Source organism: Geotrypetes seraphini, chromosome 13 (genome assembly GCF_902459505.1).
Source record: "Geotrypetes seraphini chromosome 13, aGeoSer1.1, whole genome shotgun sequence".
Lineage (NCBI taxonomy): Eukaryota > Metazoa > Chordata > Amphibia > Gymnophiona > Dermophiidae > Geotrypetes > Geotrypetes seraphini.
This window is the reverse complement of record NC_047096.1, coordinates 8,756,084-8,780,090: the sequence shown is the minus strand read 5'-3', so window position 1 is coordinate 8,780,090 and position 24,007 is coordinate 8,756,084. Positions and strand designations below refer to the sequence as shown.

General features: G+C 44.9%; 1 protein-coding gene across 5 annotated transcripts in view; it reads left to right on the top strand.

Moving 5' to 3' along the window:
- Window positions 1-7,960: 7,960 nt before the first annotated feature.
- The window catches only part of PTPN22 (protein tyrosine phosphatase non-receptor type 22), a 65,780-nt gene continuing 49,733 nt past the window's right edge, over window positions 7,961-24,007 (top strand). For 3 of the 5 annotated variants that reach the window (XM_033918665.1, XM_033918663.1, XM_033918668.1), the window contains exons 1-3: window positions 7,961-8,087; window positions 20,166-20,274; window positions 21,752-21,828. In XM_033918665.1, coding sequence (XP_033774556.1) covers window positions 8,004-8,087; window positions 20,166-20,274; window positions 21,752-21,828 — 270 coding nt within the window. In that variant the 5' untranslated portion in view covers window positions 7,961-8,003. Of the gene's footprint in view, window positions 8,088-15,984; window positions 16,079-20,165; window positions 20,275-21,751; window positions 21,829-24,007 lie in introns of those variants that run through there. The other 2 variants (XM_033918666.1, XM_033918667.1) reach the window with 2 other exon arrangements.

Genomic DNA, 24,007 nt, shown 5'->3' with positions numbered 1-24,007 from the left:
TTCTTATGCAAAAATGTTTGTACCCTCTATTTTTGCATCCTGTAATTCGCTGATTGTCCAGCCCTCTTCGATGTGAACTGCCTAGAAGTCACCTGACTATGGCGGTATAGAAGAATAAAGCTATTATTATTATTATTATAGAAAAACACCTTGCAAAGCCCATTTTCTCCAAAGTAGCAAACATAAAGGGCCAGTGGACACGATTGAACACTGTCTCTGCGTCCAGGGACAGCAGCAGCCTTGGGAGAGATTTTGTTCTAACATATTGAAGTAAAATGGAAAACTCATAGAACCATCATCATACGTTTGCCATCTCACTATAAAGCTTGCTTGATCTTCATGAATCATAGGAGGAAGTAAACCCTAGCCGACGTGCTAAAATATTTGTAAAAATCTTGTAATCAGTCCCTAGTAGAGATTGGACTATATGAATTATACAGAGAAGGATCTTTTCCTGGCTTTAAAAGGACTCTTATAGCAGCTAGCCGCCATGAATAAGGTAACTTAGTGTCATTTTCTAGAGCAGGGGTGGGCAAATCCGGTCCTCGAGGGCTGGAATCCAGTCGGGTTTTCAGGATTTCCCCAATGAATATACATGAGATCTATTTGCATGCACTGCTTTCAATGCATATTCATTGGGGAAAATCCGACTGGATTAGGGCCAGAATCCAGTCGGGTTTTCAGGATTTCCCCAATGAATATACATGAGATCTATTTGCATGCACTGCTTTCAATGCATATTCATTGGGGAAAATCCGACTGGATTAGGGCCAGAATCCAGTCGGGTTTTCAGGATTTCCCCAATGAATATACATGAGATCTATTTGCATGTACTGCTTTCAATGCATATTCATTGGGGAAAATCCGACTGGATTTCAGCCCTTGAGGACCAGAGTTGCCCATCCCTTCTCTAGAGAACTTAAATCCCTTAGGAGCTATGTCAGGCAGATGGGTCATGCGTTACCCATTAAAATGGAGACAGAGGAAGAAGCTCGCTCTAAATATTTTGAGCTTCTTGACTATGAATCTCCTCCAAATGACTGCATAAAAGTAAAGCATGACCCATCTGCCTGACATAGATGCCCAATAAAAGATATGCTTTCTGGTAGAGACTTTTGTCTCTGAGGCAGTGGAGGATCTGAAGGTTCCTTAAGATTTTCTTGCTGACCAGTTTGAAAGATCCTCATCTGAGTGGTTGGTGATAACTAAGACTCCTCAAAATACTTCCTCCTAGGAAGAATCAGGGAGTGTGCGTTGAGAGGAGTGGCGAGTATGCATCGAGGAAGGGGTCGGTACTCTAACTCAGGGGATAACTCCTCTGCAGTTGACACATGCGTTGAATGGATCTGTGCCGACTCCAATGCTCAATGTCAAGCAGGGGTGTATGACTTTGCCCTTGATAGACGCCTCAATGTATCCTTGGGCTGGGCTGATGTAGGCATAGACATCTTTAAAGCCTATGAAAACTGCATCTACAGTAGCCCTGAAAGTTCTTGTATGAACATAGCCCACATCTCTTCTGGAGAGACTATGTCTGCACCAGAAGAGACCTTGATGTGGAAGTAGTCTGTGGTGCTGGTTGCGTTAATGCTTACTATGCATCGAGGAGGTGGACATCTTGGAAGGCAACGTGCCAAACCTAGAAGGGGAAGAATGTTTATGCTTCTTAAATTTCTTGTGTGAGGCATTCCCCGATGCATAAGGCATGGACGAAGACGATGTTGAGTCTTTTCTCTACAGAGAGCTGGATAGTCAACGCTCTCTGTTTGATGTTGGTCCAACCAGTGTTGATAAAGACGCAGGTTAGGCGTCGGGTGCCAAATCTCCTCACACTGGATTTGTTGGGCTTCCAGTAACTGCTTTTGCATATGAGATAGAGTTCACAGTGAATGTCCCAATGTTCAGGATCAAGACACTGAACACATCGGTTATGGGGGTCAGAGCTGGAAATGGTCCAATTACTTTGAGTACATTTCTAGAAGCCACTCAGCACCTTCGTTGACTTGGAGGGAAGAATGGCTGAAGCAAAGTCAAAAGGTTTGCTGGCCCGTGGAACTCAAGTGAAAAAGTATACTGAAAAACGATGATGCTCCTTGCATTGTAAAAAGGGCCTCAAAGTGGCCCAAAGGTCACAAATGGAAAAATTGACAGAATTTAAACCATATTCGAACAAAATACTGAAAAACAATGAAAATGAAGAATTATGAAGAAACAAACAATAAAATAATATCAGAGAGCACAAAAAAAAGACTTTAAAGTTGGAAGTACTGAAGAGAGACCGATAACACATCTTTTTGGCTCTGCAGAAAACTAAGAACTGGTGATCCTGCGTGCCTGAAAGCTCACGGTGTTGGCACAACCTAAAGATTTAAAGTGACAGTGTCCATAGAAAAGAAAACAGACTATTTAACAAATGAATCAAAAACCTTTCTTAAAAGCCAAGTCTTCAGTGCTATCTTAAGTCTGAAGACAACACGTCTTAAATCTGGAGAAAGATCATTCCACAGTGAGAGAGCACAGCAGCAAAACCCTTTTTCACGTGAAGTGACATGCAAGATTGAAGTCATGAATGGAACGACCAATCGATTAGCAGAAGAAGATCTCAAAGAATGTCTGGAAACTTCGCACTATTCAGAAATATTTTGATGAAGCTTCATTCCGTCTGTTAGTGCAGTCATCCGTTTTAAGTATTCTTGATTATTGTAATGTTATCTATTTGAGTGCTTTTAAAACTCCGCAGTTCGATTGATCTTTGGATTGAAAAAATGGGAGCATATTACACCATATTATTTGAAACTTCATTGGCTGCCGATTGAGGCCAGAGTTTTGTCTAAGTTTGCTTGTATCTGTTACAAATCTATTTTTGGCTTGTCACCTGGATACCTTGTCTCCCATTTTTCTCTGAACCACCCGAATAAAGTCACACTCAGAGTTTGTCTGTTTACATTTCCCTCCGCTAAATTATGTCGTTACAAAAGATTTCTGGAGAGAACTCTCTCTTTTCAAGCTGCCAAATTGAATGATTGGTTCGGTAAAATTATGCTAGGATCCTCTTCTTATCTTGATTTTAGAAAACTATTGAAGACCCAACTGTTTGAAAAATTTGTATCCTAACTGGTTGTTTCGTTTAAAAATTTTATGCTTCCGTTATGTAATTTATTGCCTTTTAAATTGCATTTTTAATGTATGATCGGTTCTTATTTGTTGTAAACCGCATAGAACCATTTTTGGTTAGATGGTATATAAAAAATAAAATTATTATTGTTATTAAGATGATATGGGATCCAAAGAGACAACAAGCCAGGAGAAATAATAGAATAGTATACCCGATGGGTCAACAACAACATTTTGCCAGAAATGCTGTAGCTAATTGGAAGCCAATGTTGTTCGAACAGTTCAGGCCTATGATCACATTTCTTCGCACTATATAAAAGTTTCGCAGGAAATTCAGAACCAACTGGAACTGGTGGGTTTGATGTGAAGGCAAACCAACCAGAAACGCATTACAATAATCATTGCAATAAAACACATTACAGAATGTGTCATTGACTTTACAAATTATCTTACCTGTGGTCAAAAATGTTACAAGAGCCAGGAGAGACATCAGTACACTGCACTCTCTTACCCTACACAGGAAATGGTGGCCAGGGCTAAGAGCTGCTAATTTTTGTGAGTGTGTCTGGCTTTCTTTCGGTATTTTCCACCGGACTTTGGTCTTTGTTATATAGATGAAAGTTTAAAAAAAAAAAAAAGGAGGGTGTTAAACCACACAAATACAATTTTGCTTAGGCCGAGAAGCAGTATAAACTGTTTCCAACATTTCTACACAAAAATTAAATGAAATTTTTTAAAATATGGCTTGTCCATATTCTACGACAGTTTTGATTTTGTGGTTCCAGCAATTTGCGTTTACTGGCAAATGATATTTTCAGCAGATCTTCCAGTGCGTCATGGCTGCTACTTGGTTGTGTCTTTCCTTGTAGTTAGTCTGGACCATCTTTTGGCAGCCAAGTGTCGTGGTGGTGGTCCACAGTTTCTTTGGCTTCTTTGTACAGGTTCCAAATCAAAAATTGAAACCCAACTGGTGTTGGACAACACATAAAATATGATACTGAAAGACGAACCTGGTGATATGTTGCCAACAGTGACATTTGAAGAACAAGGAAAAAGATCTCAAAACGCCCTAGTGTTGATTTCTCAAACATTTTAATGGGGCTTTGGGTATTCTCTTTGGTCATATCATAAATTTTTATTTATTATCCAGGTACTTTAGTTAGATTGTGAGCCTTCGGGACAGTAAGGGAATTTCTAAGTACCTATCTTACTTATAATTTTAATGCACCCTAAAGTATATTTTCTGTAAACCGCTTAGAACCTAACGGATTAGCGGTATATAAGAAATAAATTACATTACATTACATTACATTACAAAAGCCTTTTGGTTCTATGCGGTTTACAAAAGAGATGGGCTGACCATTGTTAGTGAGCTACAATGGTTAGAACATTGGCATCAACAAGTTAGCAAAAGTTTCATATCTCTACGCTACTTTGGAGGAATTACAAAAATTTTGAGAACAGATGGGTTTTTAACCATTTGGCCCAGTTCAGGTTCCCTGGAAGCAGCTTGGTATGATAATGAATCTTTTCTGAGTAAGGCTTGTGACTGAAGGGAAGGTAGAAAATTATTGGGAACATGGGGAGCAGCTTGGAGGCGAGAACAGGTACTGAGCAATTAGATAGAAGACCATGTAGGGCTTTGTAGAAGAGGCATCCATACTTGAACTTTGACGGGTCACTCCCTGATTAAGTTCCTTGCGTCCTGGCACCATTATTGGACTGAGAAGATCCACCTCTATGAGACATAAGGAATTTGCAGCGGTAGTGGTTCAGTAAAAGAAACATCGTTCTTTTTCATTTTCTGCTAAGACTCTGCCCATCACACCATTGGACAGGGGCTCCCAATCAGGTTTTCAGGATTTCCAGAATGAATATGCATGAGATAGATTTGCATACCAATGAGGCAGTGTGTGCAAGTAAATCTCATGAATGTTCCTTGTGGGTATCCTGAAAACATAAGAACATAAGAATAGCCTTACTGGGTCAGACCAATGGTCCATCAAGCTCAGTAGCTCATTGTCACAGTGGCCAATCCAGGTCACTAGTACCTGGCCAAAACCCAAGGTGTAGCAACATTCCATGCTACCGATACAGGGCAAGCAGTGGCTTCCCCTGTGTCTTTCTTAATAACAGACTATGGACTTTTCTTCCAGGAACTTGTCCAAGCCTTTCTTAGAACCAGCTAAGCTATCTGCTCTTACCACATCCTCTGGCAACGCGTTCCAGAGCTTAACTATTCTCTGAGTGAAATTTATTTTTCCTCCAATTGGTTTTAAAAGCATTTCCCTGTGACTTCATCTAGTGTCCCCTAGTCTTTGTAATTTTTGACTGGCTGAGGTTCCCTCGGGACAGGTTCAGGAATCACTGCCGAAGGAGGAGGATGTTTACTAGTGATGAACACATGAGACAGCAGGGGGCAGCATTTCCACATCTCAAAGAGGATTAGCAAAACACACAAGCACAGCAGTGAGGTGCAATCCCTTTCTTGTGAAGAGCATTGACTGTCTCTGCCTTCTTTCCTTTCACAAAATATTTTAAGGCGGGGCTTCTCCCCCTCCTCCCAGAATGCTCATCTAACATATCAAGTTTCAAGTTTCACTGACCCAACACCCAGCCAGTCAGGTTTACATACAATAGAGGCACATGCATATCCATTGTGGATATCCTGAAAACCTATCTCATGCATATTCATTATGGATATCCTGAAAACCTAACTGGTTGGAAGTGTTTGAGGACTGAGTTGAGAACCTCTGTATTAGATAATACTTCCATATAGTGGGTAAACTCTTAAAATAGACACCTTGACAGTGGCATAGTGCAAGGGGGTGGTCCAACTCGGGCGCCGTCTTGGCGGGGGCGCCAGCGCCCATCCTCCTCTCTGCCCCCACCCTACACGGACACGCCCCCTTCTCTTCACCCTTAGCTCTTTAACGTTCCTGGTGCAAGCAGCAACCCTAACCTGCTGCTCGCGCCAGCATCGGCTCTTCCTCTGACATCACTTCCTGGACCCACGCCTAGGAGGCTCTTCCTCTGACATCACTTCCTGGACCCACGCCTAGAAAGTGACTTCGGAAGGAGAGTTGATTCTGGTTGGGGTTGCTGCTCGCGACAGGAACGTTGAGGCGCTACGGGGGGAGGGAAGGGGTGCACACGCATGGCAGGAGGGGGCGGAGTGGGCGCTTCGTACCCTCGTTTCACCACTGCTTGAGGACTTCCTCTCTCTCCATGTACCCTAGAGCAGTGGTTCCCAACCCTGTCCTGGAGGATCACCAGCCAGTCGGGTTTTCAGAATAGCCCTAATGAATATGCATAGGGCAGATTTGCATGCCTGCCACCTCCATTATATGCAAATCTCTCTCATGCATATTCATTAGGGTTATCCCGAAAACTCAACAGGACAGGGTTGGGAAACATTTGGTACAAACCTTTATTTGTGTAGTTTCATAAGAACAGAAGAGTTGCCATCCTGGAACAGACCGAAGGTCCATGAAGCCCAGCCCCCCCCCCCCCTAGTCCTAGTATTTTGGGGAAGAGCAAAGAAGCGCTTCATATCGACCCGTTCCACTCCAGGTTGAAGAGCTTTTCTTCAGTTCCTCATCCCATCCCTTTTATCATTTGCATCACCCTTCTCTGCACCTTTTCCAATCCTGCTCTCTCTTTTTTGAGATGGGGCCACTGGAATGCATTTGAAACTTGGAGAACTGGGGAAGAAGCCTGGCCTGGAGAGTGGCTCTGCTTCAGTTCTTACCACCAGCTCACTGCAAGGTTCTGCTTTAAAGCGATGGAGCTACATTTGGGGTTCTTTTTTTCCGCTATGCATCACTTTGCACTCGCTCACAACGTTTGGTACTGGTTTTATCCATCTTACCCATGAATAGCTCAAAATAGAGCATATTAAAAAAAATAAATAATAATCTTGACTCAGGGTGTAAGCTTCGCTATGAGTATATGAATGTCTGTGTGTCTCTCTGCATACTTTGTCTCATAGGAGCCAACTTTTCAAAATTATTGGGGCTGCTTAACCCAATGGAACTTACCTCTCCCTGGTGACAGTCAAGGAGTTTGCTCAATATTGGGGGTGCTCAAGCACCCAAAGAGCTGGCTTCTATGTTCTCTCTCTCTCTCTCTGAATGTGTGTCTCTCCCTCTCTCTTTCTCTGTATGTTGTATGTCTCTCCCCCTCTCTCTGAATGTTGTACTGTACGTCTCTCTCTCTGTATGTGTGTCTCTCCCTGTCTCTCTCTCTCTGTATGTTGTACAGTATGTCTCTCTCTGTATGTATGTGTGTGTGTATGTCTCTCTCTGTATGTGTGCGTATGTATCTCCCTCTCTCTTTCCATGTTGTACTGTATGTCTCTCTCTCTCTGTATGTCTGTGTGTGTCTCTCCCTCTTTCTCTGTATGTTGTACTGTATGTCTCTCTCTCTCTCTGTGTTTGTGTGTGTGTCTCTCTCTCTCTCTCTCTCTCTCTTTATGTTGTACTGTATGTGTGTCTCTCCCTCTCTCTCTCTTTCTATGAATGTTGTACTGTATGTCTCTCTCTCTCTCTCTGCAAGTTTGCATGCACCAGTATGTCTCTTTCTGCTTTCTGCAAACAGCGTTGTTAGCGGTGGGCTGTCACCACAGCAAATCACAAATTGCAGCAGTCCCGGGTCAGAGCTCTTTTTGGCAGCTGCCAAATCAGTTGTCTCCTGGAGGAAAGTCAGAGTTCTGCCCCGGCTCAGCCATCAATCGCCCCGGTGGAGGAAAGGGAGGCATTAGGACCCTGAAGCAGAGAGAGAGAGACATCTTCCTCTGACCACAGTGGCTCTTGCTCAGCCCTTCCTTGAGACCTCAGAAAGTTAGTCAACCGGGCCAGTGCTGGGGCCAACACTTCGGCTCCCTCAGCATGAACCAGGAGGAGATCCTGAGGCGCTACCTGGAGACGCAGAGCAAGCAGCAGGGCACCGACAGCTTTGCCCAGGGCTTTCTGGTAAGTCACCTTTTCAGGCAAAGAATACTTCTGCCAGGCATCGCAAGAGTGAGTTCTAGATGAGGTCTGCTCTGGCTACTAGTGAGGGACAGTCTATGATATACAGTAAAGTGCCTCTTAGGAAGGTCAACTGCTGTCATCAGAAGAGGAGGAGCCAGAAGCAGACGATGGCTGTAGAAAGAACACATCCTGAGCTTCCACATCCATTTCACTAAGAGGTTTCCTCCAATCCGGAGTGCAACTGTGTGGAGCAACTCAGTGAATATCTGCTAAAGATTGTAGGCAATCTCTGGGAATTGGAAAGAGATTAAACATATTAGGAATACATTTAAGGCAGGGATGCCTCTTTCTTGAGGCCAACTGTACCTGACTCTGAGCCCTTACTCCGATCTTGTGTGACTAGACAATTCCGAGTCACAAATGTAGAGAAATTTACATCCTACAGCATTTTGGGATCTTCTTCAAATTAAAATTACTTCACTGGAAATTATTTATCACCACAACCAGCGGGGGAAGTTCACCCATTAGACAGACTAGGCAGTTGGCTAGAGCAACAGCTTCTGGGGTGTAGCAAAGCCAACAGAGTCCTAAGAACATAAGAAGAGCCTTACTGGGTCCATCAAGCCCAGTAGCCCGTTCTCACGGTGGCCAATCCAGGTCACTAGTACCTGGCCCAAACCCACGGAGTAGCAACATTCCGTTCAGAATCCTAAAGAATAGCAAGATTCCGGAATCCCAAAGAGTAACAAGATTCTAGAACCCCCAAAGAGTAGCAACATTCAGTGCTACCGATCCAGGGCAAGCAGTGGCTTCCCCCATGTCTTTCTCAATAACAGACTATAGACTTTTCCTCCAGGAACTTGTCCAAAGCTTTCTTAAAACCAGCTACGCTATCCGCACTTACCACATTCTCTAGCAAACACGTTCCAGCGCTTAATTATTTCCTCCAACTGGTTTTAAAAGTATTTCCCTGTAACTTTATCGAGTGTCCCCTCGTCTTTGTAATTTTTGACGGAGTGAAAAATCGATCCACTTGTCCCCGTTCTACTCCACTCAGGATTTTGTAGACTTCAATCCTATCTCCCCTCAGCCGTCTGTTCTCCAAGCTGAAGAGCTCTATCCTTTTCAGTCTTTCCTCATACGAGAGGAGTTCCATCACCTTTACCATCTTGGTCGCGCTTCTTTGAACCTTTTCTAGCGCCAAAGGATCGGCACAGCACCTGCTTTTACTCGCAGGGAAAAGGGGCAATTTTCATGCTGATGAAAGCCTTGTGGTTATAGCCTCCTTTAAAATATCTCCGGGCCCAGGCCCTGTGGATGGCACTGCCACCAGACATACAACTGGTCCCCAGTACAGGGCTTTTTCATAAAGAGTTCCAAGACCATTTTTGCAGACAAGTAATTTCCAGCCTCTTGAGTCACAGAATGCAAAGTTCATCTGATGGATGTGGTGATCAATAATTTCCAGTGAAGTCATTGTAACTTGAAGAAGATCCCAAAATGCTAAAGGACGTAAATTTCTCTACATTTGTGACTTAGAATTGTCTAGTCAGATAAGAGCGGAGTAAGGGCTCGGAGCCAGGCACAGTTGGCCTCAAGAAAGAGGAATCCCTGCCTTAAATGTATTTCTAATATGTGCTGTCCTGTTCCATCTCTTTCCAATTTCCAAGTCATGACCCCGAGGCAATAAATGGAGGCAGTTCTCATTGTCTTAGGAACCAGATGACTGTGAAATCGGATTTAAAAAAAGTATTAATATCTTCCTTTTCATTTCATACAGTGTACTGTCATGGTGCACGTGGTCTGTGGGATATACCCGGGTGAAAACCTAAAATGAAAAGGTTACTCCCCAGAAACTGATATTCGCCTTCATTGTTGAACTAAGTTTGGTTAATTCTAAGTGCCGTGGGCAAATTGCAAAACACTTGGGAGTTGGCCTTTGATGAGGACGCAGAGAGTTTGGAGCACCATTTCGTCCATGCTGAAGAGCCATTAAATTTCAAAATTATTGGGCTAACATGACAAGGTCTCCCACAATCCCTAACGGAGGCCAACGCTCGCTTGCTTGATATTCTCCTGATTCTGGCTATCCTCAAACATCTGGCGCTGCTGGAAGAATTTGTCTAAGGTAGAATTCATGGTTCATAGACAACCCCGCGAAAGACAAAGGCGCGCGCCGACAACTGAGCGCAAGACGGAGGCGCGCGCCGAAGAAAATTACAGTTTTTAGGGGCTCCGACGGGGGGTTTTGTTGGAGAGCCCCCCCCAGTTTACTTAATAGAGATCGCGCCAGCGTTGGGGGGGGGGTTTGGAGGGTTGTAACCCTCCATATTTTACTGTAAACTTAACTTTTTCCCTAAAAACAGGGAAAAAGTGAAGTTTTCAGTAAAATGTGGGGGGTTACAACCCCCCAAACCCCCCACAGCGCCCCCACAATGCGGCGCGATCTCTATTAAGTAAAGTGGGGGGGTTCCCCCCATGCCCCCCCCCGTCGGAGCCCTAAAAACAGTAATTTTCTGCGGCGTGTGCCTCCGCGCTGTGCTCAATTGTCTGTGCGCACCTTTGACCCGGCGCGCTTTTGACCTGACACCGAATTCATTGTATGGTGGAACGCAGTTTGTATTACTAGCAAGTTTGAAAACCATCATTCCACTAGATCATTCCTTAAAATCTGGAGTCCGGTCCAGTCTTATTGTAATTTAGACCACTGACAATCAGCATTTTAGATCATATGATATAAAGATTATACTGATCATCTTCTCTTAGCATAATCATTAAGGGCTCCTTTTACTAAGCTGCGTTAGGGCATTAACACACGGAATAGCATTGCCCCACGCGCTAGACCGTAACGCCAGCATTGAGCTGGCATTAGTTCTAGCTGCATAGCGTGCGGTAAAATCCTGCTTGCGCTAAAAACGCTAGCACACCTTAGTAAAAGGAGCCCTATGTGATGCTCGTTGGAGGGGCATAATCGAAAGGAATGGCTAAGTCCGTTTTCGTCTAAGCCGCAAGTCGTCCAAAGTGAAAAATGACACATTTTCAAAAAATACGTCCAAATTTTTTTCCCTTTCAAAAATCGTCTAATTATACGTCCTGCCGATCTGATCGTCCAAGCCGCTAAATCGTCCATCTTTATACCACATTTTCGTCCAAGTCAAAAAGGCCTAGAACAAGCCCTGTTGGACGTGGGAGGGGCCTGCAAAGTGATGGACTGAACACCCAGTCATGGCACCTAAATAGTGGGGTACCTTACAGGGCACTGCTGTGAACTTCACAAAAAGGGTGCCATGTCTTCTCCCTACAGCTCCCTTATAAGCCCTCCAAACCACCTCCAGAATCCCCTAGACCCGCTTATCCACCACTCCAATAGCCCTCATGGCTGCAGGAGCCACTTATATGCCAGTACAAAAGGGTTTTGGGGGTGTATAGGGGAGTGCACGTGTTTAAGTATCAATGCAGTGATTACAGGGGCTCCTCCTCTCCATGGGTCCCTAACACCCCCCCAAAATTGCTTAAACCACCTCTGTGCTGGACGACTAGGCTTTTCTATGCCAGGCTGCCAGGTGATGATGGTCTGGAGGCTGAATTTTAAAGGTGTGATTAATATTTTTATAGGGTTGGGGGGGGGGCAGTGATCACTGGGGTAGTGTGTGGGGATTTGTTTTATGTGTTTCCAGTGCTTATCTGGTTACTTTAGGTGTTTTTTTTGAGATTTCGACCATGTTTTACATGGTCTAAGTCACAACGTCCAAGTTCCGTCGATCCTGGGCTGTATAACTTTCGGTTATACATGCTGTACAACTAAGTCTAAGCCGGCCCACGTCCCGTCCAACTCCCGCCCTTGACACTCCTCCCGAAACGCCCCATTTAGCTTTGGTCGTTCAGCGCCACTATGAAGGCCTAGGTCGTTTAGAAATACGTCCAAAACCCGTTTTTATTATCGGCACTTGGACGTTTTTGGACAATGTTCGTCCAAGTGCCGACTTAGGCCGGCTTTTGGACGTTTCTCTCTTTCGATTATGAGTCCCTTAATTATTAAGTAATGCTCATTGGAAATTCTCTTATATGCTTGTATGCAGGCAGACATAACATTTACTGATAATGTGTGTGTTAGTCTTATACATGTTATATATTTTTTATTACATTACATTACATTACATTACATTACAGATTTCTATTCCGCTTGTGCCTTGCGGTTCTAAGCGGATTACAATTTAAGAGACTGGACAAATTCAGGAATATTACAGTACATAGAATCAGGAATGTATCAAGTTACAATTGTTAGTCTGGAAGTTTCCAGGAGAAATTTGGAGCACGTAGTAGATAAATCGTAGGTTGATGAAGTGAGTTGTACAATGTTTAGGTATATTTATGGAGGGGTGTTCGTGTGTGTAATTTCTAGTGCTATGTTGAGGTTAAGATGAAGGAAAGTGTTTTTTGAAGAGATGAGTTTTGATTTCTTTTCGGAATTCTTTTATGTCTATTGATTTGATCAGTAGATTGGAAATGGTAGTGTCAATTCTTGCTGCCTGAGTGGCTAAAAGGCTGTCGTATAGTTTCTTACGTCGTGTACCTTTGAGAGGAGGGTAAGTGAATAGGTTTTGAGTTCTCCTTAGTCTGTGTGAGCGATTACGGTGTAGTCTTTTGTTTAGGTAGCTGGGTGCCGTTCCGTGTGTTACTTTGTATAGTAGACAGTAGAATTTGAACTGGGATCTTGCTTTTATTGGTAGCCAGTGTGAGTCAAGGTAAGCATTTGTGATGTGCACAGTTGATTTGCTTTATCTTTTATTCAGTAATTGGATAACTACAATATTGCAAAAGGTGAAGTAATGCAAAACTCTCGGCTCCCTTTAAGTGGAGTTTTTTTCCGCCACTTTAGTCAATAATTGTACACTTTGTTGATTTGTTTTAGAAACGTAATAAAAATACTTGAACTTAAAAAAAAAAAGAATATATACAGTAACTGGGTTCTTAGACAAAAGCGCGCGCCGACAAAGGCGCGCCGAGACAACTGAGCGCAAGGCGGAAACCCGCGCCGAAGAAAAACAGTGTTTTAAGGGGCTCCGACGGGGGGTGTTTATGGAGAGCCCCCCCCCACTTTACTGAATACAGAGCGCGCCGGCGTTGGGGGGGGGGTTGGGGGGTTGTAAACCCCCTCATTATACGGGAAACTTCAGTTTTTCCCTGTTTTTTTTAGGGACAAAGTGAAGTTTTCAGTATAATGTGGGGGTTACAACCCCCCAAACCCCCCACAATGCCGGCGCGTTCTGTATTCAGTAAAGTGGGGGGTTCCCCCCCCCACCCCCCCATCGGAGCCCCTTAAAACACTGTTTTTCTTTGGCGTGGGCTTCCGCCTTGCGCTCAGTTGTCTGGGCGCGCGCTTTTGACCTGTCATCCAGTAACTGTAATGCTTTCACTCATCTTCTCTATCCTTGGACAGGGAAGGCCCTTGTAGTCTGGGAAACAGTTCTACCAGAGTACGGTTATTCTAATTTGTCAACCAAGTTCCTGTAATAAATGTCAAACTGTTCTGAGAATCCCCTGACGTTGTCCTGTGTAACTATGTTTGATTACAGATATGTGTTGCATTACACTTCCCCCTCCCTATTCGTGGTTTCGACACTTACGGTTTCACATATTCACGATTTTTTGGGGGGAGGGGGAAACCCCCCATAGTTTAGGACGTTCCAGCCTTCCTCCCGGCATTCTGGCCTTGCCTGGTAGTCTAGCGGGCTTTCGGGGCAGGAGCGATCTTCCTACACCTATCCACTTAGGCCATAAGTGGTATATATAGGGTTACCAGACATCTGGATTTCCCCGGCCACATCCATATTTTAAGGACATGTCTGGGGGTTCAGACGGCGTTTCAAAACCTGGCACTTTGTCCAAGTTTTGAAAAGCCTCCTCAAATCACATCGGGCAGGGAGGAAATCCACGCATGCACGAATTTCCTCCCTGCCCCAAAAGAGCAGGCGGTGGGGGGAAGGGCTAGTGTGGGACTGGGGGCGAAATTAGAGTATTACAGGGCGGGAATGGTTGGAACCTGGACGGGCCTGGAGACAGGTCTAGGGGTCCGTATTTTCCGATTGGCATATAAATAAATATGTGGTAGAATCCGTGGTAAGCATGAAAACGTGCGCACAAGATTACAGAATGAGGTGGGAGGTGTCTTCCTGGCAGAGCACAGATGCTGGCCACGCCCCTGACATTTACCATAAGGCTTTGCAGTTTCTGTAGACTAGGGGCTCTTTTCATCAAGCCGCGCTAGCGGTTTAACGCGTGTAATACCGCACGCTAAACCACCGGCCGTGCTAGCCGCTAACGCCTCCCTTGAGCAGGCGTTAGTTTTTAGGCCAGCACGGGGGTTAACGCATGATGAAATGCCACGCGCGTTAACCCCGCTAGCGCGGCTTGATAAAAGGAGCCCTAGGTTTTACAGTTAACATGTGGTAAGAACAAAACACTTACCACACTTTAGTAAGGCTTCCAGCTACATTAAAATTGCCCCGGTGGAGAGAGGGGCACAAAGTTCCCTCTAAATTTTGACTTGGTGCAGAAGGGAATTCCAGAGCTTAACTCTACTTTGAACAAAAAGATCTTTTCTCCTATTTTGTAACTCAGTGTTTCTCAACTCAGTCCTGGGGGTTTTCAGGATATCCACAATGACTATGCGTAAACTTAATTTGCATACACTGCCTCCATTATCTGCAACTTTCTTTCATGCGTATTCATTGTGGATTTTCCTGAAAGCCTGACTTGCCAGGGGGGACTCCAGGACCGAGTTGAGAAACACCGATTTAACTTCACGGAGTGTCCCCCTAGTCAAGGGATAGGCAATCCCGGTCCTCGAGAGCCACAATAAATATGCGTGAGATAGATTTGCATCTCAAGGAGGCAGTGCATGCAAATCCATCTCATACATATTCATAAGAATTGCCGCTGCTGGGTCAGACCAGTGGTCCATCGTGCCCAGCAGTCCACTCACGCGGCGGCCCTTGGTCAAAGACCAGCGCCCTAACTGAGACTAGCCCTACCTGCGTACGTTCCGGTTCGGCAGGAACTTGTCCAACTTTGTCTTGAATCCCTGGAGAGTGTTTTCCCCTATAACAGCCTCCGGAAGAGCGTTCCAGTTTTCCACCACTCTCTGGGTGAAGAAGAACTTCCTTACGTTTGTACGGAATCTATCCCCTTTTAACTTTAGAGAGTGCCCTCTCGTTCTTTCTACCTTGGAGAGGGTGAACAACCTGTCTTTATCTACTTTGTCTTGAATCCCTAGAGGGTGTTTTCCCCTATGACAGACTCCGGAAGAGCGTTCCAGTTTTCTACCACACTCTGGGTGAAGAAAACTTCCTTTCGTTTGTACGGAATCTATCCCCTTTTAACTTTAGAGAGTGCCCTCTCGTTCTCTCTACCTTGGAGAGGGTGAACAACCTGTCTTTATCTACTTTGTCTTGAATCCCTAGAGGGTGTTTTCCCCTATGACAGACTCCGGAAGAGCGTTCCAGTTTTCTACCACTCTCTGGGTGAAGAAAACTTCCTTACGTTTGTACGGAATCTATCCCCTTTTAACTTTAGAGAGTGTCCTCTCATTCTCTCTACCTTGGAGAGGGTGAACAACCTGTCCTTATTTACTAAGTCTATTCCCTTCAGTATCTTGAATGTTTCAATCATGTCCCCTCTCAGTCTCCTCTTTTCAAGGGAGAAGAGGCACAGCAGATATCCTGAAAACCTGACCTGCCTGTGGCTCTCGAGGACCGGAATTACCCACCCCTGCCCTAGTCAATTGATTCACTTGTATCCATTCCACTCCAGTCCGGGATTTTATAAGACCTCTGCCGTATCCCACCTCAGCCTTTCCTCATATGAGCCGTTCCATCCCCTTAATCATTTTGGCCATCCTTCTTTGATCCTTTTCTTCTTCCACTGCATCTTTTTTGAGACGTGGTGACCCTCAAGATGCGATCTTGGCATGGCGCATTACATTTTTTGAGGTATTCTCTATTCCAGTACTGCAGCTGCTTATAAATTGAGTTCAGATTTGTAGGCAAGTTAAGAAAACATCAAATATTTCAGTTTCTCTGGTCTGTTTTGTAACACCTAATTAAAATGTGGTCTAGAATTATATTTTCTTGTGTTTGCATTTTTTTTTTTTGGGGGGGGGAGAGGTGTGGCTACTTGAAAGTGCCTGTAGCAGACACTGGCCAGCTGAGTCCATGCCATAAGGACCAGGCTATGCCAGTCCGGGCTTTGTAGTTTCAAATGTTCTCATTATTGTCTAAGAAAATCCAAAACTACAACTCCATATATGCATTGGGGTAAAGCCAAACCTGGAATGATCTCTTCCTCGTGAGATGGATGCAGGTGACCACATAGCTCCAATATCTGCTAGACAGCTGGACAGATTTCCAGAAAGCCTAAACCCAATGATGGTTAGACAAGACAGTGTCATTCACAGAAAAGAGACTGAAGTTATGATCATAGGAGTCAACTTTTCAATATGATTGGGGTGCTAAACCCAAAGGAAATGACTCCTCCCTGGACACTTTCAAGGAGTTTGCTCAATATTCGGGGTGCTCAAGTAGAAGTCTGCAAAGGAACGGGGATCCCATGGGAATCCCGCGGGTCCCGCGGGAATCCCCCCCTAACCCATGGGACTCCCAAGGGGACCCCCCTCTGGCCCACAGGACTCCCACAGGGACCCCCCTATGGCCCACAGGACCCCCACGGGGACCCCCCCCCCCCTAGCCAACGGGGATGGAAAGCTTTGAAAGCAGGGTTCATCCATATAATATAATGTACATGTCAGCCTTAGTAAAAGAGGGGGTTTATAAGTTAATTTCTGTCCCCATGCAACTCTCTCTGCTCAAGCCCAGAGCTGGCTCCTATGATTATGATTTGGAGGACTGATAAACTTCACCTCCAGGAGGGAAACTTTTCATACAGTCCCAGTTTGAAGCTTCCATCCCGAAGTAGCGTGCTGTTCAAAGTCCCTGACTCTAGCCGTGGAAATCGGAACTGAAGGTTCCTTAATGCACCAGGATGGAGCTGCTGAAAGTACAAAATCTCTCTCCTGGAGCTGGGCAATGTGGTGTCTTTGCATCTCCTTCTTTCACACTCTCCCCTAAACTGCTATTTTTACCTTCTCCCTCTATGTGAAAGTACCCCACTTATCACTTCCTGCCTGCTACGCTGTGGTTTACGCGGTGGCCTGTAATGAACTAGACATATCACATCGAAACTGTACGCTTTGTGTTCTGTGCAAAGAGAGCTGGACACGAAGTGGTGGGTCTTTGTCAAGGCCCAATCGCTTGTGCAAAGGAGCCAGAAAAGCCTTAAGTTGTTTCCTGGAAGTATTCAGGTTAAGTCAGACACTGCAATTATAAACGTGAGGATTTTTTTTTTTTTTTTTTGCAGTTCTGAGAGCAGTAGGATTCACTTCCAGGGTCAGGTATTTAGGATATCCCCAATTAATGTGCATGAAAGAGATTTGCGATAGAGAAACACATCCATCGTTTCAATAGAAATAAAACCAGAACTGGCTCAGTTTGTCCTTGATGACCTGGAGTCCTCTTATGTCCAGGCCTCCAACCTGTTGATGACCATGAAGCCCCAGGGCAACCTGTATGTGTCTTGCAAGAAGTATCCAGTGATGCCATGTTACTCAGTTCCAGGCTGGAGACTTTTTCGCCCGTCTTGGTTTTGAACTTACATTCCAAAGCAGTGTGGGATTTGTAGTTCCTGATCCTGCCCTGTGAAATCAGTGCTTCATGTCCCATAATGCACCACGAAGGGGTGCTCAGAAATCCAGGAGTTTTCTAGCCTGGAACTGGCTCTTAACATCGAGTCTGAGTATCCTGCTTTATAATGTCACTTGAATTATCAAAAACTCCTTTCCATGTACTGTAACTGTTTTTTTATTTTGCTCCATTGAAGTGTAGCAAATTACCTGGACCAGATGGTATACATCCCAGAGTACTGATAGAACTGAAAAATGAACTTCCAGATCTATTGTTAATAATATATAATTTATGTTTAAAATCAAGCATGGTACCAGAAGATTGGAGGGTAGTCAATGTAATGGTAATTAAAAAAAAAAAAGAGTTCTAGAATTATACAGCGGTGAGTCTGATGTCACTGCTGGGCGAAATGGCAGAGGCTATTATTTTTTAAAAATAAATAAATTACTGAGCATATATATAGGCATGGATTAATGAGACAAAGGCAACATGGATTTAGTCAAGGGAAATCTTCCTTCACCAATCTATTACATTTGTTTGAAGGGGTGAATAAACTTGAGGATAAAGGTTGATATTGCGTATCTGGATTTTCAAAAGGCATTTGACGAAGTACCATGAACAACTCCAGAGGAAATGAGAAAATCGCGGGATGTCCTATGAATTACGAACTGTTGAAAGAGAGAGTAGGGTTATATGGTCAGTAATCTCAATGGAGATGGGCAAACAGTGAGGTTCCCCAAGAGGAACTCAAAGTTGTAAAATCACACGAGGATTGTGAAAAATTGCAAGAGGACCTTACAAAACTGGGATATTGGGTGTCAAGATTGGCGAGTGCAAAGTGCAAGATTGGCAAGTGCAAAGTGCAAGATTGGCAAGTGCAAAGTGCAAGATTGGCGAGTGCAAAGTGCAAGATTGGCAAGTGCAAAGTGCAAGATTGGCAAGTGCATGTAGGAAAGAGGAACCCAAATTATAGCTCCATAATGCGAGGTTCCACATTAGGAATCACCGCCCAGGAATGCGCTGCCTGGTATTCCGCGATTTTGTGATGGGAGACTGAATTTTAAGAAAATGTTGAAAACACAATTACTGGTCAATGCCTTCACGTGATAACGCTATTTGCTGCTGAAGCCGTACCGTCCTGTAAATGTTTTTTCATGGGATTTTGTCTTTCCATCTTGGATGAATTTGTAAAAGGTTTTTATTAATGATACTGTTAGTTAATGTTTTATTGTGTTTGTTCTGTTGAAACGTGTTTTAGGGCTCCTTTTACTAAGTTGTGCTAGCGTTTTTAGCACACGCAGGATTTTAGCACGCGCTAAACCCGCGCTACGCGGCTAGAACTAACGCCAGCTCAATGCTGGTGTTAAGGTCTAGCAATTCTGCGCATTAAAGCTCTAGCACAGCTTTGTGAAAGAAGCGCTTAGTATTTTTAATAGGTATGCATGTAACTTTGTAAACCGCATAGTTTTTATGCGGTATATACATTTTTAAATACTGCTCAATGTGCAGCTGCAGCTAAGAAGACAAATGGAATGTTAGGAATTATTAGGAAGGGAAAAACAAAAGAAAAAGAGAATATTATATTGCTTTTCTATTGCTCCTCAGTGTGACGACACCTCGAATACTGTACTGTGTGCAGTTCTGGTCACCACAGCTCAAAAAAAATATAGTGGAATTAGAAAAGGTACAGAGAAAGGTGATGAAAATGATAGAGGGAATGGAATGCCTTTAATATGAGGAAAGGCTTAAGAGACTCTGGCTTTTCAGCTCGGAGAAGAGAGGGCTGAAGGGAGATATGATGCTTATAAAATACTGAGTGGAGTGGAACAGGTAGATGTGAATCGCTTGTTTACGCTCGTCGCTCTCCAAAAGTACAAGGACTAGGTGACAAGCAATGAAGCTATTAAGTAGTACATTTAAAACAAATTGGAGAAAATATGTCTTCACTCGATGTGTAATTAATGTCTGGAACTCTTTGCCAGAGAAGGTGGTAAAAGCAGTTAGCTTAGCAGGGTTTAAAAAAAGAGTTTTGACCATTCCTTAAAAGTCCATAAGCCCTTATTAAGATGGACTTGGGAAATCCACTCCTTATTCCTAGGATAAGCTGCATAAAAATCTGTTCCACTCTTTGGGATCTGGTGACTGGTCCCTGTTGGAAACAGGATACTGGGCTTGATGGACCTTTTGTTCTTATGCTCCCTGCAAGCAGATCCTGTTCTGGGAAGGTGGATTAAAAGAAAGTCTGCTTCCTTTTAATTTTTGTGGTGTAAACAGTACCTTTCAGTAAAACGTGCAGGGCATTTCAGCCTGATGAAGCCCAGACTGTCTTCTTTTACTGCAGAAACTGAAAAGGCTCTCAGCAAAATACAAGACTGACAAGACCTACTCCACCACCGCAGCAGAGATGCCAGAGAACCTGAAGAAAAACAGATATAAGGACATTTTACCCTGTAAGTCGATTTACAACCTCACTATTCACTCTTCTATTAGCATCCAGTTACAAATAAATCATCTGTCATTAGGATGGTCACCACATTTCAAGTCAGTAAGGGGGGAGGCAGTCCGCCTCAGGCGCCGCTTTGGGGAGGGCCCAGGCACCCGCCCTCCTCTTCACCCTCCCCTCCCCAATGTCGCACATACTCGCCACTTACGTTTTTAACTTTCTCGACGCGAGCGGCCACCCCAAAGCTGCTGTCACACCAGCGTCGGCTCTTCCTCTGACATCATTTCCTGGACACACGTCTAGGAAGTGACGTCAGAGAAAGAGCCAACGCTGGTGCGACGGCAGCTTGGGGGTGGCTGCTTGTACACGGAACATTACAGAGGCACGGGGGAAGGGAAGCGTTGTGCGTGTGATAGAGGGGGGCGGGGAGGGAGAGTGTGGAGTTGGGGGCAGCAGAGAGGCGGGGGAGGGGTGCCTCTCACCCTCGCTTCGCCACCGCACAGAGCCAGTCAGGTTTTTAGCATATCGATAGTGAGTATACATGAGATAAATTTGCATGCACTACCTTCATTTTATGTTGATCTCTCTCATGCATATTCATTGTGGGGATTCTCAAAACCTAACCGCTAATCCCAGGGACTGAGTTGAGAACCTCTGATCTAAAGGCTACCCATAAATGGCCAGGACATCCATATCAGAGGTGGCTGCATGTATGTTCCTATGGTGAGAAAGAACTTCTGATGCTTTATGGGGGAAAGGCCTTCTAGGTATCCATAATAGAGAATGACACGGGGGACAAATTTGTCCCCATCTCCGCAGAAACTCAATTCCCCCATCCCTGTCCCCGCGGGTTTTGTCGCTGCCTCTGCCCCATTCCTGTAAGCTCTGCCTTAACTGCACAAGCCTCGAACACTTATGGTTTTAAAGTGTTTGAGGCTGGTGCAGATGAGGACGGAGCTTAGGCATTGGTGGAATGAGGCATTATGACATCACAATCTGAGCTCTAGAATGTTGCTACTTATGATTTTAAAGTGTTTGAGGCTGGTGCAGATGAGGACGGAGCTTAGGCATTGGTGGAATGAGGCATTATGACATCACAATCTGAGCTCTAGAATGTTGCTACTTATGATTTTAAAGTGTTTGAGGCTGGTGCAGATGAGGACGGAGCTTAGGCATTGGTGGAATGAGGCATTATGACATCATAATCTGAAATCTAGAATGTTGCTACTTAGGATTTTAAAGTGTTTGAGGCTGGTACAGATAAGGATAGAGTTTGTAGGAAAAGAACTCATGGAGATGGGATGGGAAAATGAGTTCCCGCGGGGATGGAGAAAAATTTGTCCTGGTGTCATTCTCTAATCCATAACATGATAACTTCCTAGTAAGTGCCAACCTTTTTCCACCCTTCAGGATCTTGAAACATCTTGTGCAGAACATTGTGGCTTGCTTATGGAGACCTAATCCTCTCCTGTGTTTTCCCACAGTTGATCACAGCAGAGTTCAGCTCTCACTCATAACATCAGACAATGATTCGGACTACATCAATGCAAATTTCATCAAGGTATGGCCCAGTATCCTGAATGTTGAGAGCCATGTGTTGTACTAAGAGGAATTCATGTCTACGTTAGACTTCTCATATATATAATTCAAAGGCTGAATATGCTCAGAGACATAGAGGCAAAAACAAGGGGTATTACCCCAAGATTATGGCCTCACCACCCAGTCACCTCATGTGCTTAAAGTGCCTTCAAACACCTTTGAGTTCTGTATATCACAGTGTAATCGTTTTCAAAAAGTGTTCCATTAGAATAAGAAGACGCTTAGCGTTGTCAGAGGTTCCGACAGGCTGAACCTGTTTGACTTCAGAAGGTGGTGGTGAACGGTACCCCATCCGAAGCGTCGGATGTGATCAGTGGAGTGCCGCAGGGATCGGTCCTGGGCCCGATTCTATTCAACTTATTCATAAGAGATATGATGCAAGGACTTAGAGGAAGGGTATCACTGTTCGCCGACGACGCCAAACTTTGCAACATAGTAGGCAAAAGCTTATTACCTGATAATATGACACACGACCTGCTGCTGTTAGAAAGATGGTCAGCTACTTGGCAGCTAGGCTTCAATGCTAAGAAATGCAAGATAATGCACCTGGGTAAGAGAAACCCACGTAGAACTTATGTACTAAATGGTGAGACCTTGGTTAGGACCGCGATCTAGGGGTGATCATTAGCGAGGACATGAAGGTTGCCAATCAAGTGGAGAAGGCTTCCTCCAGGGCAAGACAAATGATGGGGTGTATCCGCAGAGGTTTCGTCAGCAGGAGACCTGACGTTATGATGCCGTTGTACAGAGCCATGGTGAGGCCTCACTTGGAGTACTGTGTTCAGTTTTGGAGACCACACTACCGAAAGGACGTGCTGAGGATCGAGTCGGTTCAGCGAACAGCCACCAGGATGGTCTTGGGGCTCAAGGATCTCACGTATGAAGAAAGATTAAAAAAATTGCGGCTGTACTCACTTGAGGAAAGAAGAGAACGGGGAGATATGATTGAAACATATAAGTACATCACGGGACGCATCGAGTCAGAAGATGATATCTTCTGGCTCATGGGACCCTCGACCACCAGAGGGCATCGGCTGAAAATCAGGGGAGGGAAGTTTCATGGCGACTCCAGGAAGTACTTCTTCACCGAAAGAGTAGTGGATCATTGGAACAGACTCCCACTCCAGGTGATAACGGCCAGCAGCGTGACGGATTTTAAGAAAAAATGGGATACTCAAGTGGGATCTTTAAGGGAGTAAATTCAAGGGGGGGGGGGATATTTGGAATGGGCAGACTTGGTGGGCTATAGCCCTTTTCTGCCGCTTTTTTCTATGTTTCTATGCTCCTGCGTCAGGGAACCACAAAAGAGATTTAATCGATTGTAAAGATGGTATAGTCTATGCTCGGAATTCAAAACAGATTCATAAGCGTCAACACTTGAAGAAAATGTGTGCTTATGAATCTGTTTTGAATTCCTAGCAGAGACTACACCATCTTTGCAACCGATTAAATCTCTTTTTGGTTCCCTCATGCAGGAGCAAAACAGGTTCAGCCTGTCGGAACCTCTGACAACGCTAAGCGCCTTGTCATTCTAATGGAATACTTTTTGAAAACGATTACACTGTGATATACAGAATAGAGAATGACACGGGGAAAAAATCTGTCCCCGTCACCGCCCTGTCACCGGCCCACCATCCTCTGCACCGCCCCGTCACCGCCGATCCCTTCACCGCCCCGTCACCGTCACCGCCATCCCTTTCACCGCCCCGTCACCATCACCGCCATCCCTTTCACCGCCCCGTCACCGGCCCACCATCCTCTGCACCGCCCCGTCACCGCCGATCCCTTCACCGCCCCATCACCGTCACCGCCATCCCTTTCACCGCCCCGTCACCGTCACCGCCATCCCTTTCACCGCCCCGTCACCGCCACTGCCATCCCATTCACCGCCCCGTCACCGTCCCCGCTGCATCCATATAAGCCTTTTTCCTTTCACTCCCTCCTTCCAATTTGAGCCGGGAACACTAGCGATCGCACGGTCCCCGCGGCCACTACCTGCCTGCCCGGTCGATCCTGGTGTTTGGCCGGCTCTCTCCCTTCTCCTCACCTTGGTTTGTGGGTTTTCTTTTTCGGCAACCTGCGCGCTTTCCCAGGGAGCCGCACACGCGCGGCTGCTCAGTGTTCGATCTTCTGCTCTGCTG